This window comes from Nicotiana tomentosiformis, chromosome 2, assembly GCF_000390325.3.
Source record: "Nicotiana tomentosiformis chromosome 2, ASM39032v3, whole genome shotgun sequence".
Taxonomy (NCBI): Eukaryota; Viridiplantae; Streptophyta; class Magnoliopsida; order Solanales; family Solanaceae; genus Nicotiana; species Nicotiana tomentosiformis.
The window spans coordinates 112,867,024-112,885,490 of NC_090813.1; the positions used below are offsets into that span (position 1 = coordinate 112,867,024).

General features: G+C 37.6%; 2 protein-coding genes across 3 annotated transcripts; both read left to right on the forward strand.

Annotated features, from left to right (window-relative positions):
- The first annotated feature begins 4,840 nt into the window (after positions 1-4,840).
- LOC104102013 (transcription factor SPATULA) lies at positions 4,841-8,534 on the forward strand. The gene is made up of 8 exons (XM_009609595.4): positions 4,841-5,394; positions 5,490-5,597; positions 5,771-5,836; positions 5,952-6,017; positions 7,011-7,328; positions 7,412-7,481; positions 7,571-7,715; positions 8,450-8,534. The coding sequence occupies exons 1-8, from the start codon at positions 5,068-5,070 to the stop codon at positions 8,481-8,483; spliced, it is 1,134 nt and encodes a 377-aa protein (XP_009607890.1). The 5' UTR covers positions 4,841-5,067; the 3' UTR covers positions 8,484-8,534.
- A 1,038-nt stretch (positions 8,535-9,572) lies between these two features.
- LOC104102014 (nicotinate phosphoribosyltransferase 2-like) lies at positions 9,573-18,466 on the forward strand. 2 transcript variants are annotated; one of them, XM_009609597.4, is made up of 15 exons: positions 9,573-10,015; positions 10,213-10,360; positions 10,483-10,602; positions 10,731-10,865; positions 10,950-11,011; positions 12,280-12,385; positions 13,760-13,861; positions 14,883-14,999; positions 15,301-15,359; positions 16,276-16,450; positions 16,999-17,133; positions 17,206-17,304; positions 17,445-17,553; positions 17,908-18,020; positions 18,137-18,466. In XM_009609597.4, exons 1-15 carry the CDS (start codon positions 9,861-9,863, stop codon positions 18,212-18,214), a joined length of 1,713 nt encoding a protein of 570 aa, XP_009607892.1. In that variant the 5' UTR covers positions 9,573-9,860; the 3' UTR covers positions 18,215-18,466. The 2 variants fall into 2 exon arrangements, with proteins under 2 accessions (XP_009607892.1, XP_009607893.1); XM_009609598.4 differs by having other exon boundaries at positions 9,575-10,015; positions 12,310-12,385.
- The last annotated feature ends 1 nt before the right edge of the window (position 18,467 follows it).

Sequence of the window (18,467 nt, forward strand, 5' to 3'; positions counted from 1 at the left end):
ATTATTCACTCGACTATTAAGCATGCGGGCTACATCACTTCGAGTTCGAAATCATTCACTCGACTATTAAGCCTGCGGGCTACATCACTTCGAGTTCGAAATCACTCACTCGACTACTAAGCCTACGAGCTACTTCTATATCGAGTTCGAGCAAGCACTCACTCGACTACTATGCCCACGAGCTACATTACTTCGAGTTCGAAATCACTCACTCGATAATTAAGCCTACGGGCTACATTACTTCGAGTTCGAAATCATTCACTCGACTATTAAGCCTACGGGCTACATTACTTCGAGTTCGAAATCATTCACTCGACTACTACGCCCACGGGCTACATTACTTCAAGTTCGAAAGCACTCACTCGACCATTATGCCTATGGGCTACATTACTTCGAGTTCGAATCATTCACTCGACTACTAAGCCTATGGGCTACTTTTATTTCGAGTTTGAGCAAGCACTCACTTGACCATTACGTCAACGGGCTACATTATTTCGAGTTTGAATCATTCACTTGACTACTAATCCTACGGGCTACTTTTATTTCGAGTTCGAGCAAGCACTCACTCGACCATTACGCCTATGGGCTACATTATTTCGAGTTCGAATCATTCACTCAACTACTAAGCCTATGGGCTATTTTTATTTCGAGTTCGATCAAGGACTCACTCAACCATTATGCCTACGGGCCATATTTCTTCAAGCTCGAATCACTGACTCGACTAATAAGCCTAAAGGTTACATCACTTTAAGTTTGAGTAAGCGCTCGCTCGGTTACAGAGGATATGAAGTCTAAATTTGATTGAGTTGTTTAAATCCTTGTGAAAATATTCATAAGGTGTGAATAAAGTCTTCACAAGACAGGAAACAAAACATAAGCAAGTTGGCAAAAAAAGGGATATTTTTATATACAAAATTGTTTACATGATTGATTACAACGTAAAAATTAAGGACTAAGCTTCCTGGTCATCCCCAGGAGCGGTCTCTTATCTATCGGGTTCCCCCCTATTCTCGGATCCGCTCTTACTCCCATCGTCATCATCATTGTCATTATCATCGGAAACCAAGGCTTCAACATCGGCTTCGAGTTCTTTGGCCCTTTTTATCTCTTCAGCGAGGTAGAAACCTCGAGCATAGATCTCCTCGAGGGTCTCCCTCCAGGATCGGCACTTAGCAAGTTCAACGACCCAATATGCTCAAGTATCGGCGGTCTCGGCTGCCTCTCTTGCTTGGACCTGGGCAGCTTCAGCATCGGCCTGATAGACGGCCACGAGTGCATCCATATCGGCCTTTGCCTTTTCGGCATCAGATTCGGCCTTGGCAAGTACAGAGGCCAACCGAGCCTCGAGCTCCTCTATTCTTCTTGCTTGGACCGAGCTTTTCTCCTTTATTTTTTGAAGTTGATTTTTGGCCGATGACAATTGGGCTCGAGCAGTTTCTTTCTCTGCAGCAAAGCGGTCCATTCCTTCTTTCCACTTCAAAGACTCCGCTCTTATCACATCGACTTTTTCACGGAGCTTTCCGATTATCTCAATTTTTCTGCTGCAGCTGTGAGACCGAAAGATTACCCATCGTTCCGGTAACAAGCCCATAGGCTTTTAAAAGCATTATTACCTGCTCGGATAGATCGATCTGATCTTGGTGAGACCTGGCCAACTCAGTTTGGAGGTCTTTTATTTCCTCTCCCCTTTGACCCAAAAGGAGCTTTAAGGAGTTCCTCTCATCCGTAACCTGTTGAAGCTCGGCCTCGTATCGACGCAACTCAGTTCGGGACTGAGAACATGATTCTCAATGAACTACCGCGGCCTGCAAAGAAAGAAGAAACGAAGTCAGAAAAGAAATGCAAACTTAAAGGTAACGCTATATGATTTAAGGCCTACCTGATTCAAAGCCTGCTGCACTCCGTGAAAAAGATCTGATGCGTCACTTGTACCGGCAGTGTCTTCGACGCCGATGAACAGGTCACGAAAAGGATCCTCTCTATCATGAGGCATATCTAATTTGAGGGCCCCCAAAGCTTGGGCTTCCCGAATCGCCCCTGCAGAAAAAGCGGGGAAGGTAGGCGAGCCTTCGATTGCTACTACCCCAAATGAGTCATCTGGGGCATTCTCTTCGGTCCGAAAAGAATCGGGAAGAGCCCCTTCAGACATATCCCCCATCCATCGGCTTCGATGAGAAACATCTTCGATCTCCAGCAACTTGGGGACTCCGCCCGAATCTCTCTCCGATATATCCTCAGTTCGAGGCGGAGCCTTATGAACCACCATCGATCCAGCTGCCTGTGGAACATCGGTGGTCTTCTTTGTTCGGGCTGCCAGAGCAGACCCATCGTTCTCTTCTTCTTCTTCTTCTTCATCCCTCAGACGCAGAACTGATTTTACGGTTAAAGGAATGACATTCTTATTCGGCTTACGAGCCGTCCTCTTCTTCAATTTTTTTTATCTTCGAGGACGGGGGCTCTTTTCCTCTTATTATCTTTCACCGGCTTTGGGACAGAGGCCGAAGTCTCTTCCTTGGCAGACGAGGGCCTCAAAACCGTATCTTTGCCCACACCTGCATACAAATTTTTTTACTGAAGTATGTGAAAAACATCTTATTCGAATTACCAAAAGATACGAGAGAAGTGCTCACCGTGAATTTTGGCCTCCCATCGGCCCTTTGACAAGTCGCGCCATGAGTGCTCGGCATATGAGGAGGTCGAAACCAGATATCGTACCCAGTTCTTGAGATCAGGCACTGCGTCGGGCATCCAGGGAATCGCTGCATCACAAAAGAGGAATATTGGTAAGAAAAGAAATGAAAGAACAACACAATAGGAGATAACAATAGAACTACACTTATGCTTCATGTTTCACTCTTCGGTAAAAAGGCATCTTTTCGGTTGGGATCAGATCCGAAGTCCTCACTCGAACGAATCGGCCCATCCAGCCTCGATCCTTATCCTCGTCTATACTCGAGAACAAAGCCTTGGTAGCTCGACGTTGGAGTTTTATTAACCCTCCTCGAAAAAGGCGAGGACGGTATAATCGGATAAGATGATCGAGGGTGAAAGGCATCCCCTCGATTTTACTCACAAAATATCGGATCAAAATAACGATCCGCCAAAAGGAAGGATGTATCTGGCCTGAGGTTATTAAGTATTTATGACAAAAATCTATGATAACAGGGTCGAGGGGACCTAACGTGAAAGGGTAAGTATACACGCTTAAAAACCCTCTCACGTGAGTAGTAATATCCTCTTCGGGAGACAGCACTACCACCTCTTTGTTCTCCCAGTTACAATCCTTTTTTATCCGCTCGATATGCTCCAGGATTATCAAACAAATATATCTCGATACGGGCTCACATCGGCCAGGAACTGGCGAACCTTTATCGAGTTTGAAATCGGAGGTAAGGACATACGCCGCCGGAACGTACTCCTTAGGACGAGGATCCACCGGTGTTTTACCGGCGGCGGATTGGGAAGAAGAAGCTTTTTCATTTTGGGGGACGGTTTTAGATGTTTTCACCATGTTGGATTTAAAGAAGGTGACAAAGATTTGGTAATTTGGAAGAAGAATTTTGCAAAGAGGAACCACAGATTTGCGAATAAACTCAGAGAATACGAAAAACAACTTGGGAAATTTGGAAGATTGAAGATGTAAAAGTGATAAATGATAAAAGGAAGGGTTATTTATATGTTTAAAGCAATGGCGTTTCAGTATCAGTAGTGGCCGACCACCATCTGACATGCATTAAATACCTTGAAAGATCAAATCGACGGGACAACTATCACGTGCGTCATGGTCGAGCCCAATGGAAACATCAGCCTATAGTCCGATCGAGCTGTTGAAAAATCATATCGTTTCTCACCACATTCTTTCGGAGAAACGAGGGGACTATCTGTATACGGTCGAAGTAGATTTCGGCCTTCGTACGATTGATCGAGTTCGAAACGTAATCGATCGAAGTGAGATTTCGAGATGGGTTCCGAAGATGGTACAAACAAGCTTCGAGCCCGAGGGGCCGATTAATGTCGAGCTCGATATCATTATCAAGCTCGAATCCAAATCGAACTATGTTGCAAGGTAAAGTTATCGAGCTTATGATCCAGAGACCGACCAACATTGACTCCGAATCAATTCAAGGGTTCGAGTCAGACTCGAGCTCAAGCCAAGATCGAGAGTTCGAGTCAAGACCGAAAACTCGAATCAATATCGAGCTCATAGACAAGAGCCGTTGCAATCCCACTAGAGGAGAGAATCTTGGCAGGAATTGTGGAAAAACTGATTTATCATGGGTCTCCCACTGTGTATTTTTAATTATATCTAAAGTAAGATCCCCCTACTATAAAGAGGATGGTTATCATTTCCGTAGGCGAAAGTTTTGGCTAACATTGTAATTCAAGTACCATATTCCCCTATAGTGAAGAGTTGTTCTTTCAAACTTCTTAATTGGATTCCACTTGTTTAGTCTTAAAATTCTATCTTCTTTAAAACCTTGTCTATTTTGCATTCTATACAATTCATACTTGATATTTCTATTTATCCTTATGATTTGTATTAAAATACACCACATATCCTTAGAACTACGTACAAATTCAACTCTAACCGTTTTTCGGGTAAATAAGTATATACACCTATATTCGAACATACTTTCGTGAAGAAAAAAATGTGACAAAATATAATGAAATTTGTGTATATGACAAAGTATATTCACCTCTAAGACGTTAATTCCATTGGTTTATTCACTTTAATGCAAATCCGCCCACAATCCCTTTCAGGCCTATGTCTGTCTCTCCTGTTAAGTTACTTCAGCACGGTTGGGTAATAAATACACGCTCCTCCGCTCGTTCGGGGCAATTACCCAAAATGTCACTTACTCCTAGACTCGTACATAAAAAGAGTGTGCTAGTGGGTTTTACAGATAATGGAAATTAAAAAGACAAGTCTCTGCCCAAGAAAAAAGTTGCACATCTTTGGGAATTGGCTTTATCTCTACTTCGTCTGCCTCAAGCTGAACTTGATCTTTCTCACTTTTTAATGCTGTGATAAAAAAACCGTCTTGTTTCTTCTGTATCTCTATACTAATGGCCAACAACAATATTTATCATCACAATGCTAGAACTTCTTTTTCTTTGACTGAACCTGACGCTGAACCTGACGATATTTCTGTTTTTCTTCGTCATATTCTCAATCATTCGTCTAATTTTATGACCCATGAAACGCAATATTCCTCATCGCTACCTCATCTTCTGCCTAAAAATCAGCATGGCGAGTTATCTTCCGTATTGAATTCGTCGGCTGGCGGCATTTTCTCGTCTTCTTACGGAGCTTATAATGTCCCAGCAAATGTTTCTTCTTCATCTGTTGGGACTATGGACAACGACCCAGATGAGTATGAATGTGAAAGTGAGGTATTTCTACCCACTTCCTACTTTTTTCATTAGTTTATCAATTTAAGTTCCGAATGCCCTGGCATACGTGATAACATTGATTCTTTATGCGACAGGGTGGTACGGAGGACTTAGGGGTGGAAGGTTCAGCACAACAACCACCACCTCGTAACACTAATTCCAAGAGAAGTAGAGCAGCTGAAGTGCACAATTTGTCTGAAAAGGTTTTTTTTGGGTTAAGTTCATCTAATGTTATAGTTATTTGTGTTATTTTAACCCACAATTGCAAAAGTATAATAAATTCGTACCAAAAGTCTTAAAGATCGAATTACCCACTAAGCTTAAATCTTGAATATGACTCTGCTTACCACTGATGTTGTTGCTATATACTTGGCAGAGGAGGAGAAGCAGAATAAATGAGAAGATGAAAGCATTGCAAAATCTTATTCCAAATTCTAACAAGGTGAGGAATCGCATGTTTAGCAATTTTGAATTAGTTTTGAAACTAGAAAATTTGATTTATCAGCCTAGTTAAAGATTGATAGTGAGTCAATTATTTCTAATGGATTTTTGAACAGACTGACAAGGCGTCAATGCTTGATGAAGCTATTGAGTACCTCAAGCAGCTTCAGCTCCAAGTACAGGTCTGCTGCTTTTTATTTTAAATTTGCTGGTTCTGGGTTTTTCCCAGGGGATTTTATTTTAAATTTGCTGCATGTTTTGGTTATTTCTGTGTTTGATGATAGCTAAAAACATTAGATGGATTTGCTTTTTATTCCTGTGTTTGATGACCGTTCCTTTCCTAGTTTATGTATTCTGGTTCTAAAGTATTGAACTCTTACTGTTTTTGTTTGGGATAAAATTTCCTCTACCGGTGCACCGTTTTTTTTTTTGTTGTTGTTGGAAACTGAAAATCTACACAAAATCTGCAGAACAAAATTCAAAAGCCTAAAATATCTCAACTAAACTTATCTAATAGAAATTTAAATTTAAACAAAGTAGATTCCTCCTGCTACTAAATAACTTATTATTCTAGCAAATCAACAGTAACAGAAGCAATATTTAATAGTTTTGAAAATTCACTATTCTAATAGCTCAACCAGAAGTGCAGAACCTGATCAAATATCTATATTCACCTTTCATGTCATCTGAATAATGTTGGCTTTCTTTTTCTGTAATGATGAATAGGAGCTAGTGTTATACTATGTTATTCTTATCATTCAGTAGGTTGGGGACTTCTTTCTCCTATGGATAATCAGTTGTACGAACTGGGTAAGTGTGGAATGACATTGGCGTCATAAGTGACACATTGGCTTGAAAATGTTTATGTGGAATTTTTTGAATTAAAAAACTCATAATTTCCTGTTCCATACCTGGAAAGTTTGTTTTCACATTGGTAACTTATAATGGAAAGATTAGAGAGAAATGAAACTGGATACATCAATATTTGATTCAAGATGCTTTGGATTGTTATTAACGTGTTCTCTACCTCCTTTTGTCATCGAAAATTCTTTTGGCTAATCTATAACTCAGGATATCTATTGGTGCTAGATTTGGAAATTCTGTTATTAGCTAACACTAGTTTGTTTGATTAAGTTGTTATGATTTGTAGCATGATAATGTGCTTCAAATTTCAGATGTTGACAATGAGAAATGGGTTAAGCATGTATCCTATGGGCCTACCACGAGTGTTACAGCAAAATCAAGTCTCCCAGCTAAGTATGGATTTATGCGAGGGGAATGGATACACAAATGCTAAAGCGGCTGGGGCTCTCCACGTAAACCAAGACACTTCGTTAAATGCCATTTTTAGTCCATCTGAAAATCGTACAGAGACAAAGCTAACACCAGTGGCAACTATGTCAAATGTAAACCATTCAAACAATGCTTTTGAGTCAGAGTCGTCGATCAATGTTCACCTTGATCCCTTTCAGCTCTCAAGATCTACTTGTAAGGTTAGTTGAATGCGACCTAATGGAATACCGATTAAGGAATCAATATGTAACCATTTGACATTCACATTCTGTTTGTTGCATAGGGAATTTTGAGGGAGGATTGGTTACCTTTACATGAAATGAGCGAGCGACAGTCCAAAACTGTTTCAATTGGTAAGTAGTTTGCTTAACATCCTTACTTGTTTGACAGCTTTTGCCTTGCATCCTGTTCTATTTACCATCGTTTTTTCATTGTATAATAGGAGAAAATGTGGCACCCACAGTTCCCTTTGATGCATCTGGCTTGAAGAGAAATACTCTAGAAGCATGCTTTCTCCGATATCAATTTGGAGCTATGGGTGAAACCAATATGGATTGCGACCAACTTCTTGCCCCACAATTGTATAGGTAATTAGTAACAGGCACAAGTACTTTTCCACAGATTTTGAAATAGAATTTGTATTACTAATTTTCGTAGTTCTATTGTCATCCACGTTGGAAGAAGTACATCTGTTGACACTATCAAAACCGAATGCAGCAACTTCTGAAATTTTGGCTGCATCATCCTACTGGAATTTGTCGAAGAAATGACATGTATCTTGCTGCTTAGGATAATGTTTAATGTAGCTAATTTATGGGTTCAAACGTTATTCTGTGGAGCGAATCATGTCTGCATTGCTTGTACTGTTGTTTAGTGTAAAATTTGGCATATAAATGTAAAGACGAGACTATATTCTCTCTTGTTAAGACTGTTAAGACGAGTACTACTAGGCATATACTTCTTTAATACTCAGATTTGTCCGATTAATCTAAAGCTGATTTGATACGCTTCATGCACGAAGTTTAGTTAATGCATGAACTGAAAACAGCTAATCAAGAGAAACAAGAAGAATCACTGCAGTTTTATATATATACACATAAGATCAAAGGTTTTCTTTTCTTGTTGAGGAACGAGGCATGTAAGAAATACCTTTTTTTCACCTTATAAGAAATATCTTCTCAAAGAATTTGACAGAGAAGTTTATTCATAAGTTCTTGTTTGGTTCAAATATTCTCATGTAATAACGTATTGACGTCAATAAAAAAAAGTTTTAAGAACTAGAAGTCAACTGATTCAAACTTAGAACATTCTTTTCCTGTAGATTGCAGAAAAGTGGCTCACATCTCATTCTATAGGGAACGGATTGCAATGTTGGAATTGGAACGAAACTGTGGTTGATTGACTTATTAGCAGTAATAACTACAAGGTAGCAAAGGATTTAAGTTAAATGCTTGATACTATATATAATTGTTACACTATTAGCATATTTTACCTGATTATAAAAAGTTATTTACTTTATTCTCAAGATTATCGAAGTAGATTTATTAATAAGTATTTAATGCATAGAAGTTAAACTCGTTTAATTTATTCATCTTTAGTGAAATGTGCGGATATTCTCATTTTCTTGTCATTCCACTGCAATATGATTCATTGCCTTGCGTTTTGGGTGTTGTTGACAAGATAATAAGGCCCTGATTAGTCTTTTGAGAAGTTTTTTCTAGAGAAAAGTTGGTTGAAAAACAACAACAAAAAAAAGGTAAGTAAATGAATAATTTGATTTTTAGAAGCTATGTTTTGTTCCTAAAAGGGATTTTCAGAAAATGTCTAAAGACAATTTAATTCAAGTTTCTTTAATAGATTATTTGTGGACGGATAAACCCTTGTTGGCTCAATGTTGACACTAACCAAAGAACAGACAAGAGAAGAAAAGAAAGGCAAAAAAGTAGTGGTGTTGATCGACATATCCTAAGTTTGCAATTGGAAGAATAATACCCACTAGTCCTATATTTTTTTTTATGACAAATGGAAAAAATAGGACAGTTACTGGTCTACATTCTTCAAAGAAAGTAACTTCCCTTTTTGAAAAATAAATTCCAACATCGCAACAAGAGAACAAGACGCGAAAGAAAACAATGAAAATTGAAAACTCATCTATTACGTGAGAGATTCTCGCCACTAAACTATAAGAAGGCTTGATTATATAAATTTCTCTCTTTTACTTTCCTTTCCAAATATTTGCCAGCTCTTCCCACCCCAAAAAAATTAAAAAAATTTATATTTTAATCATTTCCAAAAAGTAATAGCAGATAAAAAAAATATATATTATTTATTTTTTAGCTAAGAATGCAATTAGTTTGGATTAATTTTGTGTTTTATCCAAAAAATAAAATAAACTAGTTTTGTGGAATTCTCAGTCCCAAGTCTTTTGACAAAAAGCAAGAAAAAAGACTTCCTACTTTCCCAGTCCAAGTAACCCAACCCAAGAAGTGGGCGTTTTTTTGAATACTCTTAACGTGAAAGACAGGCAAAAAGCAAGAACAACCCGATCAATCTTTGGCGCTCTCCTCTTTATATATTCTTCTTTTTTCGCAATTTAGTTTGTAACGGTCTCAACAAATCCTCTCGGTTCCTCTACCCTTCTCTCTATAAAACCTCCTTGCAGTTTCTGTTTGCGAATTAACCCAATTTCAACTGCGCTAACCCTAGGATTTGTGTGGAGATTGAGGACAGTTATGGCTGAAACTATAGCTAATGGCCGGCCTGATCAGTTTGCCAATAATATTGATGGACCGACCAATCCTATGGTCACTCCTATTTTAACAGATCTCTATCAGTTTACTATGGCCTATGCTTACTGGAAAGCTGGAAAACACAATGAACGAGCCGTGTAATTATTCATTTTCTCTCTAATTCCTCTTCGTTTTCTCTCTATGTTTCGCTAAATTTATTTCTTTTATGTAATTATTTCTGGACGCTATTGTTATTGATCAACAATTTCTAACACTTTAGCCGTAGGGCAAAGCATTTTGTTTGCTGAGTTGGCGGATTACGTTGATTATTTAATTATTTGGTTAATATTTTCAGGTTCGATTTGTATTTTCGGAGGAATCCATTTGGTGGTGAATATACCATATTTGCTGGTTTAGAAGAGTGCATTAAGTTTATTGCTAATTTCAAATTTACTGAGGATGAGATAGCTTTTATCAGGTCATCATTGCCCCCGTCATGTGAGGTAAAGTTGTTATGGACAAGTAAATATGGAACCATAATGTGTGATTAAGTTAATTCGTTATGCTTGATATATATATTGATTGTCAGTGCTCGATCATAAGCATATTTAAATGGATTATGTAGGATGGCTTCTTTGAGTACCTTCGGGAACTTGACTGTTCAGATATTGAGATATATGCTGTTACTGAAGGATCAGTAGTCTTTCCCAAGGTACCGCTGATGAGGATTGAAGGACCAATTGCTGTGAGTTCCATTAACACTATCCTTTTATTCGTGCTTGTTGTTTGAAGCTTCTCAACAGGGATGTTTGTTGCATCTTCTTAGTTTTATGTTCATTTTTTATATGCTTGATGATTACTTATGTCTCAAAGGTGGTTCAACTACTGGAAACTCCATTTGTAAACCTCATAAACTATGCATCACTAGTTACAACTAATGCTGCAAGACACCGTTTCGTAGCTGGAAGGTCCAAGATACTGCTTGAATTTGGGCTTCGGAGAGCACAGGTTGTTTACCTTGTGATATTGTTAAATAGGAAGGTCTATATGACTTACAAACTGTGAACAGACTATTTGAACCTTCGTGAACAGGGTCCTGATGGTGGTATATCAGCATCAAAATATTGCTACATGGGTGGATTTGACGCGACAAGGTGATTCGTGTTTATTTCACTCTGTTTCCATGAAATATTGACATTATCTATTTATCTTATTAAATGAGATGTGGATTTCTAAATTCGTTATATTTTATTACTATAAAATTTAGAGATTCGTGAGCTAGTACCCGCAAAATATCTACTGCTATGATTCGTTTAATTTAGAATTTGAAGAACTCTTGGGTCCACTAACTTCTTTCTTTTGAAATGCAAATTCCTTTAGATTCAATTTCTTTCAACACGTAAAGAATATTCTGTAAGCTTCTTCCAAAAATGAAGCAGGACGTATTAGAAAGGATCGCTGCAATTGTAAGTCACATGTTGTTGATTCTTATTCAAGAGCAAGATTGCAAGAGTGAGAAAAGAGTGGGGTTTTGATAGCAACGGCATATGCAGGATTTTTCATAAGCGGTGTCTACATTTGAAGAATTAAACAAATGAATAAATCACTATAACAACATCATATTAAAAAAAATTATATGTAAACTTAACTTTGGAAGGAGCAGGCAGCAAGCCGCAAGCCGCTAGTTTAATGATAATACTTTCAAAATTTGGGTTTTAAGTTTGGTTGAATAATGCCGGACTGCAAGTTATTTCTTGTCAATAGTGATAAAGAAATTGATTGCAGCTCAGTTGGTTTAGTTACTCCTTTTTAGGTTAGAAGTCGGCAGTTCAATCCCTGGTATGTTTAACCATAACAAGGCTCAAATTTTTTGAAACAAATGCTAACATAGTGAGATTCAAACCCTTGACTTCCCTGAGAAAATTGAGGCGCTTCACCACCGAGCCAACAAAGTTTGTTGACAAGTGGTGTCATTTTCTAATATTTATAACAATATATTTTTGCATATTACATACTTATATATGTATATTCAATAAAAATCTTTTGATGAAGCGGTGTCGGATGACACTGCTTCGATCTATGTACCTTCACCCCTGCTTGATATGAGTGTTTTAACATCAATGAAGATTATTAAATTGCACATTTGCATGCCGGTACGGACGTCAGATAAACTTTTAACATTATTTCTTTTGCTTTTTTCCTATGATAGAACTAGAAAATCAATTGTTCAAGGACAAATTTGATCCTTAAGATGGATGCATCCACTTGATAAACAACTGTGGTGCATGTCTACATTTAAATGCTGCATATCAGCAACCTGACATTTACTTGATATGTTTGTCAGTTGTCATTTTATTGATACGGAAATACAGCTTCTTCATTTCCTTTTGATGTTCTATTTCTTTTATCATAAACAATTCAGGAGGATCACTGTCTTTTTGTGTTTTGACAGCAATGTGGCAGCTGGAAAGCTGTTTGGAATCCCACTCCGTGGAACACATTCCCATGCCTTTGTTAGCTCATTTCTGGTAGGTGCAACCTTCTGAACAACTTTGCCTGCCCTTGAAATAAGTGAGACCTGTACTGTCAAACTGCTCTGACAGTTTGTCTGGCCCTCTATATTCAAGATGATAATTACTTAAAGACCTGGTCTTTAATCAGAGCATAGCAAGAAACATGTCTTAAGCTAGTAAAGTGCTCCGTTCAATCCCCATTTTAGTCCTTTCAACAAATGTTAGTTAATTAGTTTGTCTTCAGTTACCAATCTGGTCTTTAATCAGAGCATAGCAAGAAACATGTCTTAAGCTAGTAAAGTGCTCCGTTCAATCCCCATTTTAGTCCTTTCAACAAATGTTAGTTAATTAGTTTGTCTTCAGTTACCAATCTATTTGTGTATTCTCGTATCCCTTGACTTCTGTGATTACCTGTTATTGCTTTCGTGTCGGCTTTCTGGTTGCAATACCTAGTGTATTTAGTTTTGTATTTTTGCGTCGGTTTTCTAATTGGTATGCTTGTTGTTGTTGCCCTTTCTTTTACCTATCCTAAGCCGAGGGTCTTCCGGAAACAACTTCTTTGCCTTTTTGAAGGTAGGGGTAAGGTTTGCGTACGCACTACCCTCCCCAGACCCCACTTGTGGGATTACATTGGGTTTGTTGTTGTTGTTGTTGCTTCAGTTACCAATCTATTATTATTACCATTTGTCATTATTACAGTCGTTTTGAAGGTATAGTTGCCACATCTATTCGCTTTCTGGCCAATTTTGATGAGGACATAATCATTTCATCTGTAACACATATCTGATGACAATATTGTGAATTAGATACTGTAAAGATGATTTTGGTTGTTAAACAAATTACTTAAACTCTCCAATAGAATTGTTCGCTGTTGGGAGTGGAACGCAAGTGTTCTTTTTCCTTCTTATAGCTCCATAGGTATTGATAGAGTACATAAATGCTTGTATACTCAATTGGTTAAGTGACAATTGTAGTTTCTTCTTCAAATGTCATCGAGTGGCATCAGTTGACTATGTTAGTCGATGCATAATTACACATAGCTCGATTACGAGCTCATTCAGTTTTGTGCATTGGAATTGCCGCATAGAGCTGATTATTGGTATGCATACGGTCAAATGATCTTCCATCTTGTCTTGTCAAAAACACAAAAACAACAATTTTTCCTCCCGACTTCAGTCAGAACCCTTAGTAGATGAGTGAGCTGTAATTTGTAAGCTCATCAAGTCATGTTTTCTTTGTGGATATTCATTTCAAGTTTTTTTTACTATCAATTGTTTTGTCGTGTTGCTTCTCTTTATGCCTAGAACTTTTTTTTGCACTGGATTGTGCACTCAACATCGTCTACTTGCTTGAAGTCATTTGTTATCTAACTTAATCCTTATAATGCAGAGCCCAGATGAGATCATAGAGAAATCACTTCAACATCGTGATGGTTCTATTGTTTGTGAAGATTTCGTTAGCCTGGCACAGACATGGCTTAATAAATTAAAGGTATTACCTCACTTAAATTCAGCTGTTTATCTAGTTCTTTTGATATACCAGTTGGATCATCAAACTTTATTGAAGTTTTCCTTTTGGTCTTTTTAAATTCGATCAGTAAAAGTTTTTCATCTGGTCTATTCTTGGATTTTGACCATTTCGATTTGTTTCTTTATGATAAATCAAATTGGTTCTCTTATATTGTTATTACCTCTTTCATTCATCAAAAAGAAAATTTGTTATTACCTCTTTCATTTAAAAATATCATTTAGGGTTCACTTCAATTTTCACCTTTCCATTTCAATACAATATCGATGCTCCTAATCTTCCCTGCAAAACTTGCTCAAACTTCAAACCATCAAGAGGGATGGAGTTTGATCCAATTCAATTGATGTCAGAGTGTGAATGCTTGTCAGTCTTCAATAAAGTAGGCCTAATATAGAAAACCTGATGGACTCTATGTTCCCTATGTACCATTTAATTGCCAAAAGGTAGTAGGACTTCTATATTCTTACGTTTAATTCTGCTTAACCCCTAGGGATAGCTGAATTCATAGCCAGTTCAGTGGATATGTTCCTAATGCGTGATCCCTAGGGTTTGATTCCACTGAGACAAACTGTGTCCTTTCAGGTGATGTGTGCTCAGATGTAGCTAATAATGCCCCCATGGCCCTCCCTTCCACCCCAAAACGAATAGATAATGCTACTTAGAGGTTGCATACCATTACAAAATAAAATCTACTGTATATGTTTTTTATGGTTGATTATGATGAAGTAATTTCATTAATTGTGAGAGCCTTCTCTTAGTACTCTTACTTTGATGCTGGAAGATAAAACTATCACGAATCTCATGTAGGCCTTCCTTAATTCTTATACAAATTTTAAAAATCTTTCTAGCATCATTAGAGTATTTCCGTTTTTTGATATATCAAAGCAATTGGTACACTATCAGTACAGGGCTTTACGCTGGAAACTGCTTCTCTACCATTTTGAGCATGTATATCATTGATGTGATGACTCTTTGATCTTTTCAGTGGTCACACTTATTAGGTGGAATTTTCAGTGAGACAAACCAAAGTGAGTTAGCAGCTTTCACCTCATATGCACTCGCATTTCCTGGAAACTTTTTGGCACTTGTAGACACTTATGATGTAAGTACAACTTGTCGACTTATGCAATTCCTTGTGCTGCTCCTCTGCTTCTGACACATTTGGCCTTGCCATCTAGAACTATGCACATGTAGATGGTAGAGCGAAAAACCATAGCCAACAATTGCATTAATTTCAGTTAGTATCATAGACAGCAAAATATATCCTTAAAGAGAACACTACCTGTCTCATGATATTAAAATATCAGGCTAGGTTTTTGTTATTTGGTTACAATGTTCTTCGACGGTGATCAAACGTTTTGGTTGATCTTGACCTTTGATGACGTTTTCATGTACTTTAACAGGTCATGAGAAGTGGTATTCCAAATTTTTGTGCAGTTGCCCTTGCACTTAATGATTTGGGGTAAGCTCTTTGCATGATGAATTCTATTTCGATTGTAAACAGGCCTTTCTTTACTGCATGTCTCTGCTTCTTGTGTGATGCTTAATTTGTTCGATGATGTAGTGTCATAATATTCTCATGGATTATAAAAGGATATGCCAACTGGAATTCCAAATTTTGCAATTTCGTTAATCTGATATATTTAAGCTTGTGATATTATACTTCCATGAAAGTGAGAATAACTAGCCTAGAAAGAAAACAGAAAATGTGTATTCCTTCAACCCTTCCCCCCCAAAAAAAAAAGTTCTTATAAAGCAAAAAGCACAAACAGGCAACGTTGGCCTGGTCATTAAAGGTACTACGGCCTTTTGCCCATGAGTACTTAGGTTGAGAAACATGTGCCCTTCCTCTTCGTACTTTCAAGATGATATGTATTTATGTTAAGTGTATATATGTGGACCTGAAAGGGAGGGATAACCTAGTCGAAAGGACCCTCGACTTTCAACCATGAGGTTCGAGTTCAAGTTACCAAGAGAGCAAAGTAGGAATGGGCCATCATTGACTCCTGGGTAGAAGGGATTTCTAGGAGAGGGGAGGTATTGTCTATATTTAAAAGAAGGTTTCTCAGACCATCTTCGTGTGCTATTAATGAAAGCTATTTACTTATTTACAATTGGTAGTGCAGACCGTTCTATTTCATAATTTCTCCAGAACTTTACAGTCTTTTGAATCAGAGCTCGATATATCTCCCCTTGCTTCTGATCAATAGATTTGTTTTTTGGGCAATGTATTTCTTTAAGCCTGAAATGTTACTTTGTCTAAACTTTTCTGTTTCTACGTTCCGTTGATAATTTTATAGTGTATTTGTTTGCTCTTTTGCTTCATGCCTTCTATATTTTGTTTTCAGGCTGTTTAGCATTATTGTACTATTATGCAGGTATAAAGCTGTGGGCATTCGACTAGACTCTGGTGATCTTGCTTATCAATCATGTGAAGCTAGGAAATTCTTTCGTGCTATTGAGAAAGAATTTGGATTGCCTGGTTTTGGAAAGATGAATATCACAGCTAGCAATGACCTTAATGAGGAAACTCTGGATGCACTAAATAAACAAGTAAGATCATGAGGATTGCTACTTGTGCTATGTTATTCTATTTTTTAATGGTCTAGTCTCTGAATGATTTGTAGTCTAGTTGACACCTTTATGCTTCACTTTGTTGTTAATTTGGTGCCATTATCTGGATTAAGGGTATACATACACTCGAAGTGCTCGTAAATGTATTTCTTCAATGCATATATTTTTATCAGCTGAGAATTAAGTATGAACAGGAAAATATCTCTAGCTTGAATGTATGAAGTTGGCTTAAATAGCCCCCTCATGATTTTGTGGACACAAACAATTCTTCTAGAAATAAATCAATAACCTCCTTACTGATAGATAAAAGCACATCCTCACTTACTCGTAGTTAATGGAATTGTTGAAACACCAAATCTGCCTACATTGGGTTATGGAGGCGTGAATACTCTACCTAACTTGATGTCTTTTCATCATAGAACCCTCAAATTAATTTGAGTTTATAGTTTTAATGTTGGTTTTCATACCTGTTGACTTTCATTTTTATCATCAGGAAAGCTGTGTCAACTAACTTATTTTCTAAACAGGGTCATGAGGTTGATGCATTTGGTATTGGAACTCATTTGGTTACCTGCTATGCTCAAGCTGCTCTTGGTGTTGTTTTCAAGTTAGTTGAAATAAACAATCAGCCTAGAATCAAACTTTCTGAAGATGTATCAAAGGTCTGCTGAAGCTATGGATATTCATTTGGCATTCAGATTCAGTGCAGAAGTTCATAATTTTTTTGTTTCTAGGTCTCTATTCCATGCAAAAAGCGGTGTTATAGATTGTATGGGAAGGAAGGATACGCCCTTGTAGACATAATGACTGGCGAAAATGAGCCACAGCCTAAGGTGATTTATGAGGCTTGCCTTATTGAGCCACTAGTAGCTCTTCCTGATGTCTTCCTTTATCAATATTTATTTAGAAATTAGATAAATTTTGTGGGTACAACAAACAGATAATGGGCAATTGTTTTCCGGCAATTTGACAGGTAGGTGAACGAATTTTGTGCCGCCACCCGTTTAGTGAATCTAAAAGGGCATATGTGGTGCCCCAGCGTGTTGAGGAGCTTTTAAAGTGCTTTTGGTCTGGAAATTCAGGTAGGAGTTGTTATCTCTCCAAATGTATTAACTTTTTAGTTTGAATTATTTATTTTCTGCAAAAGCTTGACCGTAATTTGCTGTATATTCCAAATTATGTGTTGGAAGCCTATGTTGGCGATATTATTAAGTTCCTGCGAGATATGGAAAAAGTGACTACTTCTGCTTAGAACTGCTTGAACATACTTTTTACAACATTATCCTGTTTGATCACCTTAGTTTAAGCTTCAAAACAACCAAACCATTTACTTTTAAGGAGGATTTAATGATTACCATAGGGAAACCTCTACATCAGCTGCCCCTATAGTTCATACACAATGTTGACTAACTGATGTTGGTTTGTCATTTCTGAAGATAAAACAAGAGAAGATCTTCCTCCGTTGAAGGAGATCAGGGAAAGATGTATTGAACAACTGGATAAAATGCGACCAGATCACATGAGAAGGCTGAACCCAACACCATATAAGGTAAGAACCAAATGAGAATAGCGACTTCCACAGAACAGATTCTGCAGATTCAATGGATCTTTGACTGAAGCATTGTTTTTCATTTTGCTGGTTTTGATTGCATATTTGTTGAGCAGGTCAGTGTAAGTGCAAAGTTGTATGATTTCATCCATTTCCTATGGCTCAATGAAGCACCTGTAGGCGAGTTGCAGTGACCATGAATGAATAGTTTGAGGACTTAAACTGGAACATCCGTTGGTTGAAAAGAGTCTTTCTAGGTTTTCCGCAATGTGTATCTTTTTTCTCATGTAGTCTAAAATTTTACATAATGAAACCAACCGAAGGAAAGTACTTTTGCTTCTTTTTGTTTCTGATGCTGTTACGAGTCAAATGTATAAGATTTCTTGGAAATTTGTAAAAGTCAATAAAAGTGCGGTTGTTTTTCTTCCGCTTGCTTCTTTCTGCCAG

What these genes read in the sequence shown, in the direction of transcription:
- LOC104102013 (XM_009609595.4), top strand. Translation starts at nt 5,068, where the DNA reads ATGGCCAACAACAATATTTATCATCACAATGCTAGAACTTCTTTTTCT. An exon ending in AGCTTCAGCTCCAAGTACAG is followed by an intron (nt 6,018 to 7,010) that starts GTCTGCTGCTTT and finishes TTCAAATTTCAG; the next exon opens with ATGTTGACAATGAGAAATGG. An exon ending in GTCCAAAACTGTTTCAATTG is followed by an intron (nt 7,482 to 7,570) that starts GTAAGTAGTTTG and finishes ATTGTATAATAG; the next exon opens with GAGAAAATGTGGCACCCACA.
- LOC104102014 (XM_009609597.4), top strand. Translation starts at nt 9,861, where the DNA reads ATGGCTGAAACTATAGCTAATGGCCGGCCTGATCAGTTTGCCAATAAT. An exon ending in TTTCTGAAGATGTATCAAAG is followed by an intron (nt 17,134 to 17,205) that starts GTCTGCTGAAGC and finishes TTTTGTTTCTAG; the next exon opens with GTCTCTATTCCATGCAAAAA. An exon ending in TGAACCCAACACCATATAAG is followed by an intron (nt 18,021 to 18,136) that starts GTAAGAACCAAA and finishes TTTGTTGAGCAG; the next exon opens with GTCAGTGTAAGTGCAAAGTT.